The sequence below is a fragment of the Otolemur garnettii genome, unplaced genomic scaffold (genome assembly GCF_000181295.1).
Source record: "Otolemur garnettii isolate 467f Iridium unplaced genomic scaffold, OtoGar3 scaffold00006, whole genome shotgun sequence".
In the NCBI taxonomy this organism is placed as follows: Eukaryota; Metazoa; Chordata; class Mammalia; order Primates; family Galagidae; genus Otolemur; species Otolemur garnettii.
In genome coordinates, this window is record NW_003852401.1 from 9,963,200 (window position 1) to 9,985,403 (window position 22,204).

General features: G+C 42.2%; 1 protein-coding gene across 1 annotated transcript in view; it reads right to left on the reverse strand.

Moving 5' to 3' along the window:
- Nucleotides 1-525: 525 nt before the first annotated feature.
- Nucleotides 526-22,204, reverse strand: part of SH3GL2 (SH3 domain containing GRB2 like 2, endophilin A1) — a 43,931-nt gene continuing 22,252 nt past the window's right edge. Inside the window, exons 3-8 of the mRNA XM_023508076.1 lie at nt 10,730-10,873; nt 9,711-9,844; nt 7,487-7,645; nt 5,119-5,222; nt 4,126-4,256; nt 526-2,078 (exon numbers count right to left, since the gene is read on the reverse strand). Coding sequence (XP_023363844.1) covers nt 1,879-2,078; nt 4,126-4,256; nt 5,119-5,222; nt 7,487-7,645; nt 9,711-9,844; nt 10,730-10,873 — 872 coding nt within the window. The 3' untranslated portion in view covers nt 526-1,878. The remainder of the gene's footprint in view (nt 2,079-4,125; nt 4,257-5,118; nt 5,223-7,486; nt 7,646-9,710; nt 9,845-10,729; nt 10,874-22,204) is intronic.

The following is a 22,204-nucleotide window of genomic DNA, read 5'->3' on the forward strand; positions in this document are numbered from 1 at the left end:
GAGCAGAAAGGATATCTAACACATAAAGAACACATCTATTCTTTTGGAAGCTCAGGAAATACATACTCTGTGACCCCTCTATTCCCACCTCCCACCCGCCACCCACACCCCACACATCAAGAGAAAAGAATGTTGGCTTTAGATCAAACTATATTTCCCTGTCTATTTCTTTTTCATGTATGAAAGAAAACAAAAGACTGGTTGAAATGATGTGTTTTATTCACCCCTACTAAGGTTGTATTCTGTGAGGATTATCATCCTTGATAGCTCTTTTAACTTCTGGAAGACATCCTTTCCCCACTTCCTTATCTTCTCTCTTAAATTCTCTTCCTTCCTGGGGTTCCTGAGTAGTTAGCATCGTGCAGGCTGGCTTGCTGCTGTTTGAACTTTTCCTGTATCTGGAGAGATATGAGGTTGGAACCAGGTCTGGTTGGTTGCATCAAAAGGCAATGGACATGGAAATGGATACTAATCCACCCACTGTCAGACCCAAAGAACTGACACGAAATGAAGGAGCAGAGCCTGTGGTTCTGTCTTTAGCAATATTTATTGGAAACAGCAATGCTCCCCATGGTAAGTTTATACAACAAGCAGTAAGGGTTGCTTTCCACTCCACACGATCCACTACTGCAGGTGGCACATCAGAAGCAGCACGTCACACCTCTGAAAGGGTCTGTACAGCTAGATAAATAGAACTCTGGAGACCTCACAGGACATTCATGGCTCATACAAAAAAATAAAACACCGACAAGCATACACACAGCACTGTACACACAGAATGAAGATAAAAGGGAAGGGAGCGGAGAGAAGCAACGACTGACTGGGGGAGGAGTTTGTCATATGCAGCCACGTAGCTTCAACTGCTAAGCACAAAAATCTTTATTTGGTCCTCATTGAGGGCAGAATATGCACAAATGATGTTCAAAGAACACAGGGAAAAGCAAAAAGAAAAGATTTGTACTGTTTCTTGGTCTATGAACTAGTGGGAAAATGATTACTAGTGTTTTTCTCCTTGTGTCTCTGCCAAATGGATGCACAAAACATGTAATTCATAAATAAATAATACTGAAGTGAAGATATTTCCTCTTCGCTGTATCCTTCAGAAATTGCCTAAATACAGACATAGTTTCTGTACAGCAAGAAATTTAAGCTTAGACACCAGATTTCTTCCCAATCCCTCATCGTGGAGAATTTCCTCTTTTTAGCTCCTCCCACAAAGTGCTGATTGCTGGATCACTTCAGAACCAATAGGAATTGCCCTTCTGGCATTAACAGCAAGGATGGAAGAAAACTGGTTGGACCTCAGAAAGAGACATGAGCGTGGGTAACAAAGATGACTGTTTATAGAGAATGCTTTGAACCCACAACAAACACTTTTCTGCTGATAGCATCAAGAGATGAATTCATTCAGACCAGAAGAAAGTTTGCTGGTGAGGGAGGCTTTCTTTTGACGATTCTGTGACTCACATATTCAGGGAGGGACAGTGGGAAAGCAAGAACTTTCACCTCTCTGCATGGAGACCTTGAGATGGCCCCTGGGTGATAGATGCTATCTTCAGTAGGATGGTTTTTCTGAGATGTGGCTCATGGTCATATTCTAAGAAGCCACAGCCTCCTGAGAACTGTGCAAACAGCAGTTCTGTGACTACTGGCTGGTCTCAGATGGTGTCTAGAAAGCACATGCCACGCCCACCAGGCTGGGAAGACACCATCCATCACCTTGTAGGTACACACGAGTCAACCAAAGACACTTGGTGGGGCTTGATGACGTGGACCACTGCAGCCTGCACTTGGGATGTGTTGTAAGCAGCGTTACCAAAGCAGTGGTTAACCATAACTATCTGGGCCAAGAGGAGGTGAGCCAGCCAGCCTAACACCCTAATGGGGCAGGGCAACCAGAATTTCCACATAATTGATGGGAAAGAAGCCTGACTGGCCACGAAGCATCCCCTCATACCAGTTCTCATCAATTTGGTTAGTGAGTGTGATGATATCACCCTCTTTAAAACCCAACTCCCCTTCATTTTCAGGTTCAAAGTCGTACAGGGCTCGGCAGCAGGGCTGATCCAGTGGGGCACCTGGGAGTAAGAGTAGGAGAGAACACAAAGGACAAGGCGTGTTTAACTCACAGTATTACCACCTGCAGCACCCCCTGCTCTCCCCCCTCACGCCTCTTCCTGCTGCAGCTGCCTCTTGTTAGGAGGCCCCAGCATGCACAACAGGGGTGCCTCACCCACTACCAATCTTCAGGAGCTTTCTTGGATCTTTGGAAGTTGTTGGATATTCTTGGTTCTGTTTCCAGTGTGAAAAATGGTCACACCTATTCTTGTGACATGTACAACAGAGTCCATTAAGCTTGCCTTCCTGAGAATGCCCAGATATGGGAGACCCAATGACTTAGAAGTTGATAATGATTTAGGTTATTAACACAGCATGGCCAGAGTTGAACGTTGGCCTTTAAAATCTCTGCACATCTGAAATAACACAATTCATTATAGGTATAATGCTGAATAATATTATAGTTAGGTTTTCATTCTTTAAAACAGTAAGTATAGCCTCTAGAAAAGGCTGTAATGTGATGTAAACAACATACTATAGAACACCAGGTTCAGATTCTTACTCTATATAGCCTTAAACAAGGTACTCCACTCTCAGTTTTTTTTTTTTTTGGTCTGAAATTGAAAGTAATAGAAGAACTTACTCGGCATTCCTATTTTGTGGCTATGAAATAAGGTTATATAAAAAATTATATAATTTATACTCGGTAAGTCGCATATATATACATATATGTGTGTGTACATACATATATATAGATAAATATAGTGCACAGGAGCTATGGCATATAAAGTATTCTACCTTCTGTAAAATAATGATTAAATGGAATGAAACCTTAAAGGGAAACCCTTTAAATGACCAAATATATTAACATAACATGCATACAAATGTATACAGACTCAAACAAATATACATAGCTTTTAGGCGGCTTGGAAAAGAAACAATGTACTTACTTTTTAATTTACACAGCAGAAAATTACTGAGTCTCCAAATGGGAAATGAAATTTATGGTTGGTTTCTGAGCAGGGAGAAGCAGTTAACTATGTATTTATATGACTAGTCCTGTAGCCAGCTAACCTCAGAGAGCCACTGACTACAGCTTGAGCCACACATCCAGGCTGTGAGCACAAAGGACAGACAGCGCCACCTGCCGGTGAGGACCTCACCTTTCCTTCATGGTCTCCTAAGAGTATTTTATAGTTTTCTACCACAGAACGTCAATCACTGGAGATACAAAAGGTAAAGAAAATAACACTGAGCCTCTTTAAAATCCATATCCAGGATACAACTCCTACTTCTTTGACCACCCAAATGTTAAAGGCGAAAATGTCTCAGGCTCACGCTGCAGTCTAATCTGCATGCAGGGGATACAGAGTGATTGTGACAACAGAGAATGCATTACTGGGTGGGTATGCATCAATATTCCTGAGAGAAAATAAAATGTAGCTTTCATTACACCAGCCTCAGTACCATAGCACGATGAATTAGTCAGGGATGGGCGGGTTGAAAAGGAAACCTAGTGTGTGCTGAAATTCAAAATGTACTCTTCTGCAAAATATTCAACCACATACTTCTGCAACGCAAGAAATCCAACTCCACAGGGCCCCAGAGCCGCCTGCTGTCTGTGTATTACGTGGGAATGCGCACAGGCACACGTCGCCCAGGGGCGTTCATTCTCATGCATGCCAGATTCACAGAAGGAAAAGCCAGGAGAAAGATGACACTCCCAGCACTGAACTGAGAAGCAAAGGTGCCACCTTTATGGCCACAAAGGAGAGTCAAAACCAACTGTGTCAGCTGGGAAATTAGTGTGCGCTGATGAGTGAAAGTGAGAAAAAGGGGTGGACAAAGAAAGTTTTATGCAAAGGAAGAAAAGGGAGGGAAAAAGGTAGATGAGGAAAGAACATGGAGTCCTTTAACAGAGTTTCTACCTGACAAGCTATCCCTTAAGAAGTGTATTACTGTACGTGTCCTATGCAGCCAGAAGTTTTGCTCCTAGAAGAGCCAGAGAAATGTTACCAGGTGAATCCAAGGCCCTTGCGTTGGGGTTTGCAGGTCTGAGGTCCTTACCTGAAGGTTTGGGAGTGCCGGTGTGGGAGAGACCCCCGTTGGGCTGAGTACTGTCTGCAGTTGCAAACTCTAGGCTCATCCGTGGTTTTGGCTGATACTCCCTTCTAGGCTGAGATGAAGCTTGTCTTATTCTGTATTGAAAAGAAAAAGGGGCAAAGAGATTACGTATCCAATTAAAAAGTGAAAAGAAAATCAGTTAAGATTCAGAAAATGCTTGGGTACCCCACCTATCTGCGAGAATAAAGAGCAGAACATCAGAACGGGACCCTTAGTGTTCTTATATGTGCGTGTCTGTCTTTTGCAGATGTCCCCCTACAGCTCTGTCCCTGCTGCCTTTGTTCTTTCTCTCAATCCCTCCCTTCCTCCCACACTTTTTTCAGAGCCCTTTATGTAAATATGCATTGTGCTAGGTACCAGGAACACAAAGATGAATTAAGACACAGTTCTTGCCCTCAAGCAGCTTATCTGTAGGGGTGACAGAATGCAACGATTACTATGCTTTATAGTAACAGCTCTTATACGGAGATCTATAAAGCGCCACAGAAATATGGGTGGGACTGAAGGTGAGAGAGGAGTCTGTCTCTCCTTGGGGAAGTTGAGGAAGGTTTAAGGAAAGATGTAAAAGTAGCTGTTGTTTCCAAATGAACATGTGCGAGAAAACAATCGCACACAGAACGTGAGAGGGTTTGGAGGGAGGGAAGGAGGGAATACTGTGCACTCTGGAAAGAGTGAGCAGCTTGAAACTAGGGAGGAGGGAACAAGGGAAGACAGGAGGAAAAGTGGAAAGGTATGGTCAATCCACACATTCTACACGTAGATGAGATTCAACAGAACAATGTAAAACACAATAAAATCAAAGTGAACAAGGCACAAGGTGGGTTCCTGCGTAGGATAAGCAGGAACTCTGGCAGATGCAGTCTATTATTTTTGCCTCTCTCTAGATCATTTTATAGCAAGGCAATGGGAACATGAAATGCAGGGACAGTACAGTACCTCTCCTCCAATCTGACCGTGACCTGCTGCAAGATCTGCACTGCCTGCTTGTGGTACTCCAGCTGGGCCTGCACAAGCGCCGAGAGCTGGCTCACCTGCTCGATCTGCAGAGGGAGGGGAAATTGCACCTCAGTTACCAAGTCACTGTCTGTATGCAGCTGCTGCTGCCCCACACATACAACAGAGCTGCCCTGGACACACGACCTGGGGTGTGGCCAAGCTAGTGTGTGCTAAGCCAGGCTGGGACAGGTAGTCCTCAGGTTCCAAATGGGTTAAGGATGAGAAGGCATCCTTAGGTGTGGAGGCATGCATGTCAGCACCACAAGGAAAGGCGGCCCCAACTAGAACCTTCAGGGAGGTCACAGAGCTCTTATATTAAACTCATGCTTAGCCACAGACCTGTATTTAGGATTTGGCTTCTTTGACTGATTTCATATAGAAAAAAAAAGTGCACTGACCAAAGGACTCTTTGCTCTCTTTACTGTCTGTGCTAAGTGACTAAAAGTGTGGATGTCAACTTCTCACACAGGCACACAAGAGGCAGCGTGCTATGATGCAAAGCCTTTGTCCTCTCATCTGCAGTGTAAAGGGGCACCCTCCAGTGACTGCTCTTCGGTGTGTGTCTCATGCTGTGATTTAGCAGCAGCCTCCAAGTCAACAGAAGTTGTCTTCTGAGTCTAGAAGTGGGGTGTGGCCCTGGGGGCAGGGAAGGAGCAGGGTGATTCAGATCATCCCCATGTCCACAGCATTCCTCCTGAGGAGTCAGGTGGGTCCAAATGCTTTACACAAACACAAACCTACACTGTCTGAGTCTCTGGATATGTTCAGCACATTCCCTTGCCACAGTCAGGAGTAGGCAATGTGCTAGTCGACTTAGGTGTCAACCGACTAGATTAAGGGATCTCAGGCAGCTGGTAAAGCATTGCTTCTGGGTATGTCTATGAGGGTGTTTCTGGAAGAGACTGGCATTTGAATCAGTAAGGAAGATATACCCTGACCCAGTGTGGGGAGATACCATCCAACAGGCTGAGATCCAGGACAGAACAAAAAAGACAGAGGAAAGGCAAATTCTTACCTGTGCCCCACTGGGTTCTCGGCTTATCTGGTTCTCAGGCCTTCACACTTGGACTCAGCCATGCCACTGACTCTCTGGTTCTCCAGAGAAAGATGGCATATTACAGGACTCCCTGGCCTCCATAATCACAATTCCCCTAATAAACCTCCTCTTACATATCTACATCTATATCCTATTGCTTTGTTTCTCAGGAGAGGTCTAAATAATACAAGCAATAAGGACATAAAGGCTCTACAAAAATCTTGGCAGAAGTTGATCACCTACTGATGGGCTGCAAGGTGGAGATGCACAGGGACAGGAAAGATGGTTTGACAGGTCTTATTACACGAGTGGCCAGAAGGAGGCACTGTCCTCATGCTTCCAAGGTAAAAGAAAGCAACAAAATGTCTAAAGCCATGAGTAAGAGTCTGGTACTCTGGAAATGTGAAAGCAGCTTTCAAACTATCTCTCATCTATACCCAACATGAGTTCCTGTGCTACAATCATCAGTGTCAACAGAAATTACTTTTTCAATGAAAATGTCAATTTGACTTCAAAATGCATAACATCTTAATCTATGCTGAGTACTCAATCCTGAATATATTTTAGTAGATATTCTTTTATAATCTGAAGTTAATCTGTCCTTTATTTCAACAGAATATTTTTTAAGCTACTGCATTTATACACAGATCATCAGAAACATTCTTTATCTTCCTGCTATTGGTAAGTCTATCCCCAATCTGAGAGTGTTCAATTTAGGATTACTTCAACATTACAATGGTGCAAAAGTGATATGCATTCAGTAGAAACCATACTTAGAGTAACCGAATAACCATTTTGTTTCTTACGTTCAGTATTCAATAAATAAGATGTTCAGCACTTCACTTAAAAATGGGGTTTGCTTTAGATAATTTTGCCCAACTGTATAATAATATAAGTGTTCAGATCATGTTTAGAGGAGGCAAGGCTAAGCTGTGATGTTCAGTAGGTTAGCTATCCTAACACTACTTTGAACCTACAATGGGTTTATCATGCCATAACCCCATAGTCAGTGGAGGAGCGTATTTACTTTCAAGATTCATTAGTAGATGAAAATCTGGTTAAATCAAACTATGGGAATACAGGAAAAAAGCTAACATTTCTTAACCTACTTTATCAAGTAAAATTATTTTAAAAAAAACAACTATCTACTGAAACTTATACTTGTCACACAGTATAATCAAATATCAATGCTTTTAATGATATACCTTCTAATAAATTAATTTTGTACCTCAATGATAACATTAAATCACAAACCACAGGAGACTCGCTTACATCCATCTCTAAGAGATTGAACATGCTTGACTCAGCAATTTCTTTAGATTCATCAAATTTCTCTAGAGCCTGACGAAGCTCTTCATCTGGAATCTTGCCTTGTCGTTTCTTCTTATAATCAAAATCCAGGCGTCGACCTTCCAACTTCTTTAGATGATGCTGCAAAAGTCAAGGGCAGGAATATAGTTTGAAGGACTTACGGAAAAGGCCAATTTGTAGCTTACTTCTCTAGCACATCTATTAGCTTACAGAATAAGACTACTTTTTAAAATATAATGTCACCAGAGAAATAAAGAAATATGCATCAGTGAGGTAAATACTTCCAAAGGCAATGGTAGGGAACTATCTTTAAAAATAATAAAGAAAACTGTGGGAAATATCAGTGCCCTTTATTTTCTGCCTTTGCCAAGCCAAAGTCAAATTGGACTCTGCCCTTTCCATCCCATGAACAAAGCAGGGGAGGCATGTACACTCTACAGGCACTGAAAGGACACACTCCTAGTGCCCCCACCAGTCCTCATCTTCAAGCGAAAGGGCATCTTATGGGAAGGCAGATGAAAAACACTTTCCTTGAGATAAATTGAGAAAAAATGGTATTCTTGCTTTTTGAATCATCCATTCTGTTAGAATCCCCTAAGCTGCTTATTAAAAATACCGATTCCTGATCACCTAAATCAGAAGGTGCAGGGCTGGGCCTAGGACTCTGTATCTTAACACTTGTCCCGGTTGACTGATGCAGCTTTTGGGGAACCACTCATTTTAGGTTAAGCCTCCCACTTGACATACGATGAAACCCAAGCACAGAGAAGCCCTGGGAGGCGAGCTCAGACGGGATCTCACTGAATGCCCCACACAGAGGAGCGTCAGGCACCATCCCCAGGAGGTGGGCTGCCCAGCTACTGCCAAACATCTCTAGTGACCGGGTAGGAAAGTAGCTTTCCAAAGCTCAAAAGTACTTCCCCCCCACCCCCGACAGACATAGTCTTCCACTAGTAATGGGTGGCAAAAAATGCTGAATGTTCTCTTGTTCCTGGTGTGTACGGCAGGGAAGGAAAGGAGATGAAGATAGACTTGGGAGTGGTGAAGAAATGGGAAGGAAAAGCAGGGGGGGAATAATAGCCAGACCTCCCCAGAAAAAAGCTTCACCAAGCACCGGGCATGTCTGCCCCCATCCCATGCCCAGGTCCAAATTAAAATAAATGTTTATTCCCTTGGAAGGATTATTCTTTTAAAACATATGAACTTACAGTGAGCTATAGGGTAGAGCACTGGAAGTCAGTTATACTTTGGATTTAGGATGAGTCTTCCACTTACTAACTATGTGACCTTGACTGTGTGGTCCAGTTACAAGATTTAAGCTAGAATAAGGAGAACTAGGAGGCTTCAGATCAAGCCGTGGCAGTCCATTTTACAGACAACAAAACTAAATGCAGGTTCAACAAGTATTTTCTGAATGAATGAGAAAATATTACACATAGCATTAGAAACAAAGTCAGCTGAAATTTATTTCTTAGAAATAGCTCAAATGTCCTACCTGTTTTAGAAGGACAGTCAACCCTGCCCTTATGAAAATATAAAAAGATATGTTTACAGAATGATAGAATTATTTAGTTATGCTAACACCTAATACAACTAGCATTTTAGGGGGTGAAATCAGCCCAATAAACCAGAGAATAATTAATGAAATTGTGCATTCTCAGGGAAAGAATGTCATCCTCTTTTTAGGAGGAAAACAAAGTTTTTTTCTGTCCCCCTGGGTAGAGTGCCACGGCCATCATAGCTCACAGCAGCCTCAAACTTTTGGGCTCATGTGATCCTTTTGCCTCAGCCTTTTGAGTAGCTGGGATTACAGGCACCCACCACAATGCCTGGCTAGTTTTTAGATGGGGTCTCACTCTAGTTCAGGCTGGTCTCGAACTCCTGAGCTCCAGTGATCTGCCCACCTTGGCCTCCCAGAGGCTAAGATTCCAGGCATGCTTGAGAAAACTATTCAATATGGAAACTGAACGAAGAGGAGTCAAACACAAGACTGGCGAGTAGCAGTCACAATAGCAGGCCGAAAGGCTTTACATGTCTAGTTCCTCTCAACTTGTCTCACTGGGTTGTTTTGTGTGCCCAGCGCCGACAACATGCACAGTCAGCTAAGAAAGGTCTTCTAAAGGAAAAGGGCATCAGCAGCTGCATGGTTTCAACTGCCACTTTCTAGAGGATGAGTTGCACATACTTGAATTTCCCTAAGGTCTTTGTCATGAAGGTTCTGAAGAGGGTCAATGAAGTTTTGCTTCACTTCCATGTCCAAAGAGTCTTTCACCTCCGAGAGTTCCCGCATGGCCTCCCCCACTTCACCAAGAGCTGGGCCTGGAAGGGGAGAATAAAGCTCTTTTATATCAAAGAACAAAGAGGAAGTGCATTTGCAATAATAGGGCCCTTCACAGAAGAAAACTCAAGGTCTACTCTGTCCTCTGAAGACTATGCAGATAAGAGAGAATATGTAACGCCTCCCAGAGAACAGTGTCTTTTCCATTTAAAGGCAGCTAGTTCTGGGCAACTGACTCCGGGCCTCCTAAGGAGATAGATAACTTTTATTAAGAGTGTAAGACTGTGCTTTTCCCTAAAGTGCAACTTAGGAAGGTCCTTCCCCTCCCTTGTAAGAACTAGCAGTGCCTAATATGGCACCAGCTAAGGCCAATGCATTTAGCAGATGCAGATACCAGGAATGGGGAACATGGTTTAATGAGGAAGGACGGTCATTTGCTGAGACCTCACATCACAATGGGGTGAAAACAGAAGGTGGTGATTGTGGTAGCTAAGCGTTGCAGGAAAGAATATGAAGGAGTATACCATGTCCCACCTGTGGCAAGACAATTAAGTATACAAAAACGAGCAAAGACCTAAAAGAAAGTCCAGGTGCCAGGGTGCTGAATCATGCCACTGTGACTGTCACTGCCTCAAAACTCAATTACCGCCAGACACACCCAATAGAAAGTATCAAGGTGGCTGGAGAAGTCAACCAAAGATAAGGGTCTCACCAGGGGGGAAAAAAATAAAAAAATAAAACTCGCAAGATAAATCACCTTAAAAATGATGAAACAATTTTGAAAATGAATTTTTGGCCAATATAGGCAAGATCTAAAGCTGAGAAAATATAAAGCAGTTTGCCTGACTTCCTACAGAGTTTCCTACTGGCACTGAAATCCCCATGGACAGATGAAAGCCCTGGCAGTATGAGAAAGTACTCGTTACCGAAGTTGCAGTCATCCCCCAGCTCTCTTCCAAACTTGAGCATGGCCTCTGCCAGCAGCGCCTCCGCCTGAGGGTAGCCTGGCCCCTTCTCCTGGCCGCGGATTTTTGACATGGTGTTGATCATGCTGAGCTTAGCTCTGGAAGCTGAAGGCAAAGAGAGAACAGACTTTGAAAGCAGGCGATGTGAGACAGTGAAAACAGGACTGGCTCGCAAGACCAGGCCTCACATCAGCCTATAAACCAGCTCAACTGCTGAAAACTGAACGTCCTTCACTGTGCGGGTGGCAGTGTCTTCACCTAAATACATATGTAAAATGTATTTCCTTAAATTCTTACAAGGAGTGACACAGAAAAGGCACAGCTGTCCTGGGGGAAGCATGTCTAGGGGCTCAGTCCCCATCTCGGGTGCTCTTCTGCACCCCTTCATTTTAGGGGCCCTGGAGTCACTGTGGGGAGCTGAGGGTTCCACAGAGAATATGTTAGAAACTCCCAGACTATGTGATTCTCTGTAGGTTTTATTCTAGTTTCACATTTCAATTCTAAGAGTCTGTGGATTAAAGTAAGGAATCAATGGTAAATTCTTGCAGTGCGTGCCTTATACCGTGTCTCACTTACACTATATATGAAACAGAACTATTTTCAAAATCATTTCTCAGCTAAGATTCTGACGGTAAAGACTCATGAAGAACAAAAATATCATATTCATTAAAAAGACTGAGTCACTTCTCTAACCCAACTGAATCTGAAAATTGGTTTCATGTGTCAAAGATAGCATCTCAGTTTCTTTTTGGCTTTTGTTTTTATAAAAGAAGATACCTAGAAAGCAATTCCAGTTTGGTGGAAGAAATAATTTTATTAACAAATTGTTAAAGCCTATGAATTCATTGATGCTACAATACCTGGGTTCCTTTGGTTCAGAATTAGAGTTGAGATTACAGAGTAAACTAGAACTATGCTCAAGATCCCACCTGCACGGACACCTCTGATAGAGTCACACATAAGGTGACCAGAGATGAAGAGAGTTACCAGGAGGGCACTCCCACCAACAACCCTGTCCTGGGGATACTGCAATGAGCAAGAAAATTACAGTCTCTGCTTTCACAAGGTTTATGACTGGACTGCAGGTAGTAGAGTCTATATACTAAGTGTCAGGATGGGAGTCTAGGACGGTGCCAGAAATATGGCACAGAACTACAGAGTCTGTAGCAGTTAGGCTAACAGCACATGCCAGGGCTGGTGCTGACTGGAAAAACGTAAACTTCACCTTTGGTTTACTTTGTTTTTAGTGGTTTAATGTTTGTTTTGCAAATGTCCAGTTGTTTTTAATTTTTGTATTTTTAATTATGTACAGGTACATAATAGCCATACACATTTATTTTCACAGATAAGTGTATAAACCAGGGTTACCAAAAAAAGGTATATAATGTATATGTGAGTTGAAATATGTATTAAATATCATATTATGGTATATACTTTGAGTAATATAAGTTAAACGTGACTTATATTCATCTTTTATTATCAGCAGATACTGAGGATGACAATTTTAATATAGATTTTTCCTTTCTTAAAATGTGTCCATATGTTTTGGGTATCTTCTGTGTGTTAAATTTCAAAAACTGAAAATGCTCCATCACCACTGATAGGGGTTGATATCAGTGTTTTCTGTAGTAAGTTATATCTCAGCCCCAGGAAAGACAAACCGCGCCTTCCAGGAGAGACTCCGTATCTCCAGGAGTCAGATAAACAGATGATGGCACCAAACATGACAGAGATTCTAAAGGCTAATATGTACAAGGTACTTGGGAACACAGAGAAGTAAAATCAGCAGAAATCAAACAAGCAAACAGTATATAGTACAATTTAAAAGTACAGAACAAGGATAAGGAAAGAAGATAAATGGAGATCCAAAGAAAAAGAGGAAGGAAACCATACCTGGAGGTTAATCCCTTCAAATCTTATTTTGATTACTTTACTTCTAAAGATGTATTCCTTTTATAAAAGACGGTATTGGTGCGTGCTTACATCTCTGTTCTCTTAACAGCTCTCTTCTGGGCAATTGTAAGCAGTCTAATACATCGTGGTGGATTTTAAAATTCATCATTTTAAACATTGTTCAACTATGAAGAGCTTTATCCTCTTACTAATTACTTCAGAATACCTTGAGTATATTCTACCTTTTCACGAGGAGGAAGAAAGCCATATTATATTAGCTTATCTCTTTCTTCAAATGATTCAAAAAACCTATTACTCCACATACTCAAAGAGACAGGGTTTCAAACTCATTTACAAACTCATTAAGTTTTAAATCAAGAATCTTGGGTTAATAAACCTTCCATGTTCTTGAAAAATATCATCAGACCTCTGAATCGACCATCTTTAAATGTTAACACAATGGCTTGAGAATGATCGTTAAAAGAATTCGTTACGAAACTGAGGGTGAACCTAGAAAATACAAATTTAAGACACTCGAATTCCCATAGCGCAGTCTGAACCTGGATTACTTCACCAAGCTGTATGTGCCCCCAGAGAACTGAATCCCTTCTCTTTTAATGGGAACTAACTACTTGCCTTCAAACTCTGTCCCCCTTAGTTTTGCTCTTTCTTACAAACTGTCATCTCTCTGAATATGAGCGTGCCCCCCTCTTCACTTCCCCACCATCACGATACCAGTGCAAGCTTTCCCCATACTTGGGTAACTGCAGATACAGCCTCCAAAAAGTGACCTCTTCCATGGTCCATGAGATCAGGACCCGCGTATGTTGATTTGTGTATCTCCCAGGGAGGATTAGCGTAAAGCAGTGCATTCCGCTGACACTAACATGTATTGCTGCAGGCATGAAGAAATGAATGAGTACACTCTCTTGGAAAAGAGACCTATGGCAGTGGTGTTCACAAGCAGAGCTGTCTGAAGATAACAGAGAACAGAAATTAGAAAGAACTTGTTTCTTTGAAAAATAAATGATGTGGCTTGGTGCCTGTAGCACAGTGGTTATAGCACCAGCCACAAGCACCAAGGCTGGCAGGTTCAAAACCGGCCTGTGCCTGCTAAACAATGATGACAACTACAACAAAAAAATAGCTGGGTGCTGTGGCAGGCACCTGTAGTCCCAGCTACTTGGAAGGCTTAGGCAAAAGAATCGCTTAAGTCAGTGGTTCTCAACCTTCCTAATGCCTCCTAATGTGGTGACCCTTTAATACAGTTCCTCATGTTGTGGTGACTCCCAACTATAAAATTATTTTTGTCGTTACTTTATAACTGTAATTTTGCTACTGTTATGAATCATAACATACTATCTGATATGCAGGATGTATTTTATTGTTATAAAGGGGTCATGACCCACAGGTTGAGAACCACTGGCTTAAGCCCAACAGTTTGAGGTTGCTGTGAGCAGTGATGCCACTGCACTCTACTAAGGGCAACAAACTGAGACAAAAAAAGAAAGAAAGAAAAACAAATGATGTCGCAATTCAATAGATTTCCTTCCTTCCTCTCCTTTTCCCTCCCTCCCTCTCTCCTTTCCTTCATTTTTTGAGAGAAGAGAAATACTTAACCCTGCTGAAGATAGGATTCCATTACAGTAACTATGGAAGTTTGAGACTTGCCAGCCCAAGTCTCCATCCCAGACTTGTCTCCCTGCGAACTAGGCAGGAGTCTCAAAGATTCTTCTCTTGGGAAGAAAACCAGCACTAGAGAAGAAAGCTAAAGAAAACTCAGCTTTCACAAGCCGGAAGCACCAGTGCAACAACCCCTAGGCCAGTCTTCAACCCCAGAATGAAGCCACCAGTTACCAAGCCCCATTCTCCCTCACACAGCTCTACTGTGCTCCAGCTGTATGGAAGGAAACTGCCATGTCACTGATTTTGAAAAAAGTACCTAATAAGAAAGAGACCAAAAGAAACGAAAAATGTGCTTACAGGGAAAAAAAATTCAGGGAGAGAAAAATAGTTACCATTAATGTTCTCTAGGGTCTAAGACATTTTATCCATGTAATAAATAAACAGGAATATGTGTATAAATTTAAATACAATTTAAATCTTCAAGAATTAAGATTCAATAATGCGAGTAAGATATAAAATTTGAAAATCAACAACCACAGATGACAAAGTTGAGGTGAATCCCTCTCAAATTAGAATAAAAAACATGGAGACAGAAAATAGGAGGGAAAAGTATAAAATCACCATCAGTCTAGGAGGTCTAGCAGCTGAATAATGGCAGGTCCACAAAGAAAGGACACGGATGTTGAAGGGAGAAAAAAATGTAAGTTTAAGAAAATTTCCTAGAACGTACATATGTTTTCAGAACAAAAAGGTCCACTGAATGCCCAGCACAATCTATAAGAAGGTGCAGACCGAGGACCATCGATGTGAAATTTCAGAACATCAAAGATAAAGATGAGTCTTTCGGAGAGGAAAAGACAAGTTACATGCAAATGAGTAAGAATTGGGAGGTTGCTGAACATGAGGAAAGATGAGAAATGTGAGAAATCTCCTTAGGAAACAATGGAATGACGACTCCACATTTCTAACAGGAAATCTACAAGTCTACATTCAAATTATCAGTGAAGTATAAAGGTAACAGAAGGACATTTTCTAACACACAAGGCAGGTCTCATTGTTTTTCCTTTCCAAGCTAATGAAAAGAGGCAGTCTACTAAAATTAAGGTATAAATCAAGAAGAGGAATAGAGATGAGATCTAAAAAACAGGGATCCTGCTATAAGGAAAGAGGCAAAGGAAATCCCCAAGATGGTGATAAATGGAGATCTCCAGATGGTCCTTGTGCAGCAGGCATCTAGGGCAACTACAGCAGACACCATGCACAACAGCTATGCGGGGCTCAGGGAGCTGCAGGCTGCAAGGGTATACTACCATACAGTAAATCTGAAGTGTGTATGGCTGCCTATGTTCTGCAGAGGGTCAAGCTACAGGTGCCCATCACTGTACCTTGCTTTACACTGCAGCTTTTACTGGCTTCTTCCCTTCCCTACTACCCTAACAGGGTTTCCTGGAATCACCTTCCAAATCATCTTACACTTGAACCATTCCTTCACTGCCTGCTTCTAGGGGAACTCAAACTAAGGCAGCAACTGATCCAGAGTGCAGATTGGAGATCTCAAGGAGGATGATCACCTGATGTGTTTCAATACACTGAGAGGAAATTCTTATGTGTGGCAGAGGTTTGGGCAAGAACTAGTGAAAGCTATACAACCATTTAAAAAATAAAAAAAATACAAAATAAGACAAATATTAATGCCGGAAGAAACAAAAAGGTTATATAAGAAAGGAAATACAATCATATTATTCTACATATCAGCTTTGTAAGAAAGTTCACAAGAACATAAAATGGAAACACTGAATACTGATTTAACAAAAATTATGCTATTAACGTACTGGGAAAACAAGAGAAGGGAAGTATGTAGAGGAATGTGAAGACAAGGAAAGAGCAAACAATTCCTGTCTTCCGAATCAGGGATCAAACAGAGAACGCCTAGTAGAAAACCAAGAGGGAGCAAATTTAAAGCAGAAACCACGTAAACAGCCCAGAGGGTCTTGGAAGGGTTGCTTCTGGGGAGTAGAAATGAGAGAGGAGAAGCAACCCTGGCAGGGCTATTTCCTGTAAAATGCCTTACAAAATTGTTTGGGTTATTTTCAAACAGAGTCTTACCCTGTCACCCTCAGTAGACTGCTGTAGCATCCTAGCTCACTGCAACCTCAAATTCTTGGGTTCAAGTGATTCTCTTGCCTCAGCCTCCCCAAGTAGACCACAGTAGCCAACCACAATGCCTGGACAGTTTTAGAGATGGGGTCTGACTCTGGATCAGGCTGGTCTAGAATGAACTCTTGAGCTCAGGCTTTTACCTGCCTCGGCCTCCAAGAGTGACAGGATTACAGGGGGAGCCACGGTATCTGGACTACAACTGTTTTTTAATAATGTGTACATGTATTACTTCCATTACAAAAAACCTAAAATATGTCCCATTTCTTCTTCCCTAGGAGAAAAGATGTTTAAAATAAGATCTAATGATCTTACGGAAAACTTGATAAAAATTCCTTGTAGTGTCTTAACAATCTGGCCACTGCCTGAACCTGAGGGTCTGCCAACCTATAAGTTTTACTAAGAAATGTATATACTTGTATAAGGAGAATTGGCCAGGAAGTGAAGACAGTGTGACCTAAAAGGCTGATCTGTTCCCCCAAAGGACTCCCACTATTCTGTCCTTTCTGTTCATTTTTGACCTCAAAATCTATGCTATCTTTTTAAAGGGAGAAAAATACAGCCAAGGAAAAATCTTAATCAACTCCCAACTCTAAATCTTCACGAGCTTTCCAATTCTGGGAACAGCCAAAGGGAAGTCCAAGTTCTGCTGAGAATAAAACAGAAGCTCTGCTAGTCGTGCCTGAGTTATTTTCCTCTGACCTAAAAGCAGTGTCCACGTGAGTCACTGCTTAGTCTCTCCTAAGGCTGCTCTTCGCGTGTGGTAACTAGCGGGGAATGCTGGAAACTCGGTACTTCTGCTCAGTCTTAGTTTCTCACATTTTTCATTTCTTAATCCAAATAGCAAAGCGAACCATCAGGTCTTGCCTTTCACACAAAGCAAATAAGCAAACTTTGAGCTCATGTGGACACAGGTAAAGGTCCAGGCTGTAAGTCTTGCTAGCTAGCTGTGCATCACTGAGAAGTAAATCATTTATGACTGTTAATCAGCCTTCAGTGACAAGCTGCCAAAAAAGTAACCAGGCCACGATGTGATAGGTCCTGGATACAGACGCGAGCCCTCCTTTCCCTCTTCCAGAGTTTCTTTTCTATGCGTGTATGTTCTGGAAGGCTCTCCTGACAACTTGCCTGTGCGGGGAACTCTATTTCCCAGAGTCCCTTCTCCACCTGTTCCCATGGACCACGTTAGAAGGGGTCCAAAAGCAGGCAGGACCAGATCTGGGGGGCAAAGGCGAAGCAGCAGCTTCTACACTCTGAAGGCTGCGGCTGTTTAGGGGGGTGAGAGACAGATGCAGGGGTGCCCTATGGTCCCAGCCTGCCCTGGTTCCTCCCCATGGTGGCTGGCTCATTCTGGTAGAAGTCTTAATTTTTTACAAAATGATTACATGCACATTATTTTTCCTAATCCTCAGGTAAAACTTCCCTGTCTGAAAAGATCACGACCTCCCACCGTCTCACTGTGCTTGGGAATGACGCTAGAGGCTGCAGATAAAACCTGCTCAGGCCTCTCACTCTGAGGTCGTGCAGGAGGGTGGAGGGGGCAGGTCGTGCTGTGGCAGCAGCCCACTTTTCCCCTGTGCTAATTAAATGTTAAGACTAAACGTTAAGATGTCTGAGGCTGCTGGGCCTTTCACGCCTCCTGACTCCACTTTATCCAGAGCAGAAAGGTAGAGCTCCACTTCTCAGGTGGCCCAAGGGGCTGTGATTTGCCACCCATTCCCTCCGAACTTTCCTTAGTAACCTGGCTCCCTGGAAGCACTTCATCTTTTAATTATGCCACAAAATACCTGCATGTGAGAATGACAAAAACTGATCACATCTTCCAGAACCAGAAAATTGGTTTCCCCAACCAAAGAGGGTTCCTAAGCTACGTTATGAACCCTAGCTAAGGAGTTAAAAAAGTCAAATTAATTAAAATAAATAAGCAGGTTATATTGTCAATGATTGTGTATCCCCCATTCTGAAAAACTCCAAAGTTGTACAGCCGATTGAATTGTTATATACAGAGCTGCTGTATTATTCCTATCTGTAAAGAGGGGGATGGCTGTCTCCATAACGGGAGGATACAGAGGCTCAGGCAGGCTGGGAAACCTGTCCCAGCTCCCACAAGTCACTAACAGGCAAAGATGGATTCAGACTCATGGCTTAGCCACTCCAAGGCCCACTCTCTTTCCCACTCTGTGAAATTTTCCATGTGACTGAAAGTTACAGATGGAAAGTCTTCACACAGCACAAAGAAAGAAATAAAACATCCAGTGGCTGTCAACCTTGAGCTTAAGAATTATGCAGAAAACTTTTCACTGTGATAGATTTAAGGACCCCATTTCTGTCTTGCTGATATAGAACATCTAGCAGATTAGACCACAGAACATGTCTCTGAAGGTGCCTGGAAATATGAACAAGCAAATCTGGGCACTGAAGTCCCCAATTACAGAACCTCCCAGAGGTGGTAAGCAGATTTCAAACCTCTTTCCAGACCAAACCTTTCCCGATATGTAGGCATGTCCAACTTGACATTCCCAAACTAAACTTCAGATTTCCCACCATCATCCCATCCCTATTCCTCCTACAGTATCTCAATACTAATGAACACAATTCCATTCATTCTTGTACTTGCGCAGGCCCTAAACTTTAAAGTCATCTTTGATGCCTCTCTGCCTCACACCCCATATCCAATTAGCAAATTCAGTTCTACATTCAAATTACACCCAAGAGCAGACCACTTCTTACTCAGGTCCCCACCACCATCATCTCTAGCCTGGATTATTAAAATAGGCTCCTACTGGCCTCCCTGCTTCCACATTTGTCCCTATAATTTATTCTCCATGTTAAGAGTCAGAGAAGTCCTGTTCAGTGCAAGTCAGATCATGTCACTCTTCTCCTCAAAGCTCTTAATGTGTTTCCATGTCATCCAGAGTAGGAGCCAAAGTCCCCCAAATGGTGACAAAGTTCTGTGAGCTCTGGCTCCTCTACCCTCCCCTTGCTGATGTGACTCTTCACTGTCCCCTAAACACACCAAAAAAAACCTTACCAACCAACCAACCAAACAAACAAAAAAACCACCTTCCCAGACCCAGTCACGCTCTCTCCCCCCTGTTCTTCATTTTTGTTCACTGCACTGATCATTGACTTTTATTCGCTATCAGTCTCTTCCTGCTAGAGTATCAGCACCATCACAGCAGGGGCTTGGTCCACTGCATTCACTGATGCATTATCAGGGCTTACGACACTGCCTTAGAGGAAATGTGACAGATGATTGAAAACATGAATGAGCTTCCTCAGATACAGAATGGAGAAAACCAAAGCTACCTTGCTGGGTATCTGAGGATTAAAAATGATGTTTGTAGAACACCTGGCACTGTGATTGGCACTTACAGACGTATTGGATAAAAGGGAGGCTATGACCAAGATGATAAATTATTTGTATTATGGAAGTAGGTTAAGCAAGAGGTATGCTGAATGACTACATATAGCATTTCTACACTTTCATGGACAAGAGGAAACTTTCTCAGAGTGGGAGGTAAGAAGACTGCTACAAACTGAATTATACCCCCCCATTTATATGTTGAAGCATAAATCCCTAATATGACTGTATTTGGGGGTTCCTAATCCAGTGGGACTCCTTAGATAGGAAAGAAGAAAGATCTCTCTCTCTCCACATGTGCAACAATAAAAAGCAATGCAAAGACAGAGTGAGAAGCCAGGAAGAAAGCCCTCATCAGAAATCGAATTGGCAGCACCTTGATCTAAGATTGTCCAGGCTTCTGAACTGTAAGAATATTAATTTCTGTTGTTAAAGCCACCCAATCTATGTTATTCTGTTACATCAGCCCAAGTTGACAGAAACCACATTCTGATATTCTGTGGGGACATGAATTTTGACATTATCAAACCCATTATATTCTTTCTATACCTGATTACTTTAGTAAACTTTATATTAATTTTTACAAAACTAGCTGAATTCCTATATTGATGAGCAAATCATTTATTAAATAATCTTCATTTCACATGGATTTCTGAAGTTTTTATGTTTATAAACATTCCATCTGGCTTTATTCTTCCTCAATAAAGTTACTTAAAGAAGAAAAACTGTGAAAGAAACTCCAGAGAAATAGAAAATTTCTCAACTGCATGATTTATTCAATTCTTCGGTGGTGGCATTTTATTGTCAAAGGTTGTATTTCTAAGACACAGCAAGAGATCAACTGATGAATGTATAATCTAAGATTTACACCTTCCATTCTACAAAGGTCCCCCTGCCTCCATCGACAGGTGTTTACTGAATATTTACTGCCTGCCTACCTGTGGGAGCTATTCTTCCTTGGCAGTTTCACTCAACAGTGAGCTGGAACCAGCCAGCACTGCTAAGAGGAGCAAAACATGAGCTCCCTTCTTCAAGTCTAAGTTCAGTGACGTCACATTGGTAACTTGAAAATGGCCACAAGAGATGTTGTAATACAAACACTGACTACCATCACAAGTCAAGGTTCTTCTTCCTGAGAGATTGTTGCTAAACCTTTAGCAGCCCACGGCTGAGTAACCTCCCAGGTCGTGGGGAATTTTACTGCACTCCAATTGTCATCTGCGGTGGCTAAGTAAAGCATTATCATACTTTTTGGCTTAAAAATAAGATGAAATAACTTGAACATATGAAGAAGTATAGAGAATAACATAGTACACTAAAATATATGTGTATATTATATACACATTTTTAATATATATACTTCTGGTTTCTCATGATTAAATTACAATGTTCCTGATCGTCTCTGAACAGGCAGGCACTCCTAAGCTAGCATTTCTGTCCACTGCGTCCACACGACAGCCATGCAGCACAACATAAAAGTAGAAGTTGATGCTCGGACAGATATTTGCAGGAAAACCCTTGAGATTCTTGTTGTAGAAAGGGTCTGTGAAGTGTCAGGTCCTACAGCACCCAGACATATGAACACCACACAAAAGTGGTATTTTCTGAGGGCTCTTAGTCCCACGGACAATGATGTCAGAAGATGAAATACTCCCTTTCTTAAGGAGAAATAGGGAGTTTTAATGCCATGTTTTAAAGTTACATTTACAATAATTCAAAATCAAGGTTTATAACAAGTGGGATTTCTGTGGTTCTGGAAATCAGTAGTCTCAGCAGAGGAGGAAGCTGGAGTGGAGAGGCCTGGCATCAGTCTGAGCTCAGGTGGAGCTGGAGGGGTGGCGAGAAGGAGCGTTCGCTGCCAGAGCAGGCGGCGACGAGGGGTGGGTCTGCCCTGCTGCACCGCATTTTCCTTCCTACCCTCAATGACTATGACAGTATTTGGGAAATACTTTTTGTAAATAAAAGAAAAAACTATAATCTGATTTAAATTGCTGTACTGTGTTCTCAAGAGTGACTTCCTTCCCTCTGCAAGTGTGAATTTTCAAATAAAGAAAAAACATAGTAACAGGGCATCTGTCTGTCACAATAGGGAAGAAGAAAATCCAGCCCCCAGCCTTGGTCTGTGAAGATGAACACAGGTGACCACAGTATCCAAGTCACATTCCTGTCCTGACCACTAGGGGAAACCTAATGGATTTAGCATCCATCAGGGAAGACCACGGACATGAATCAGGTGTTCGGGAAGCCTTTCACTGCTTTTAGCTACTTACTTCCTCTCTTATCTCTATGTGCCCCATAAAAATCAAACCCTGTTGCCCACAAGAGCAGGGCTCTTTAGCAGGACAAATGCCAAATGACTAGTACTATGTTCATAAACGCTGCTATCTGTCTGAGAA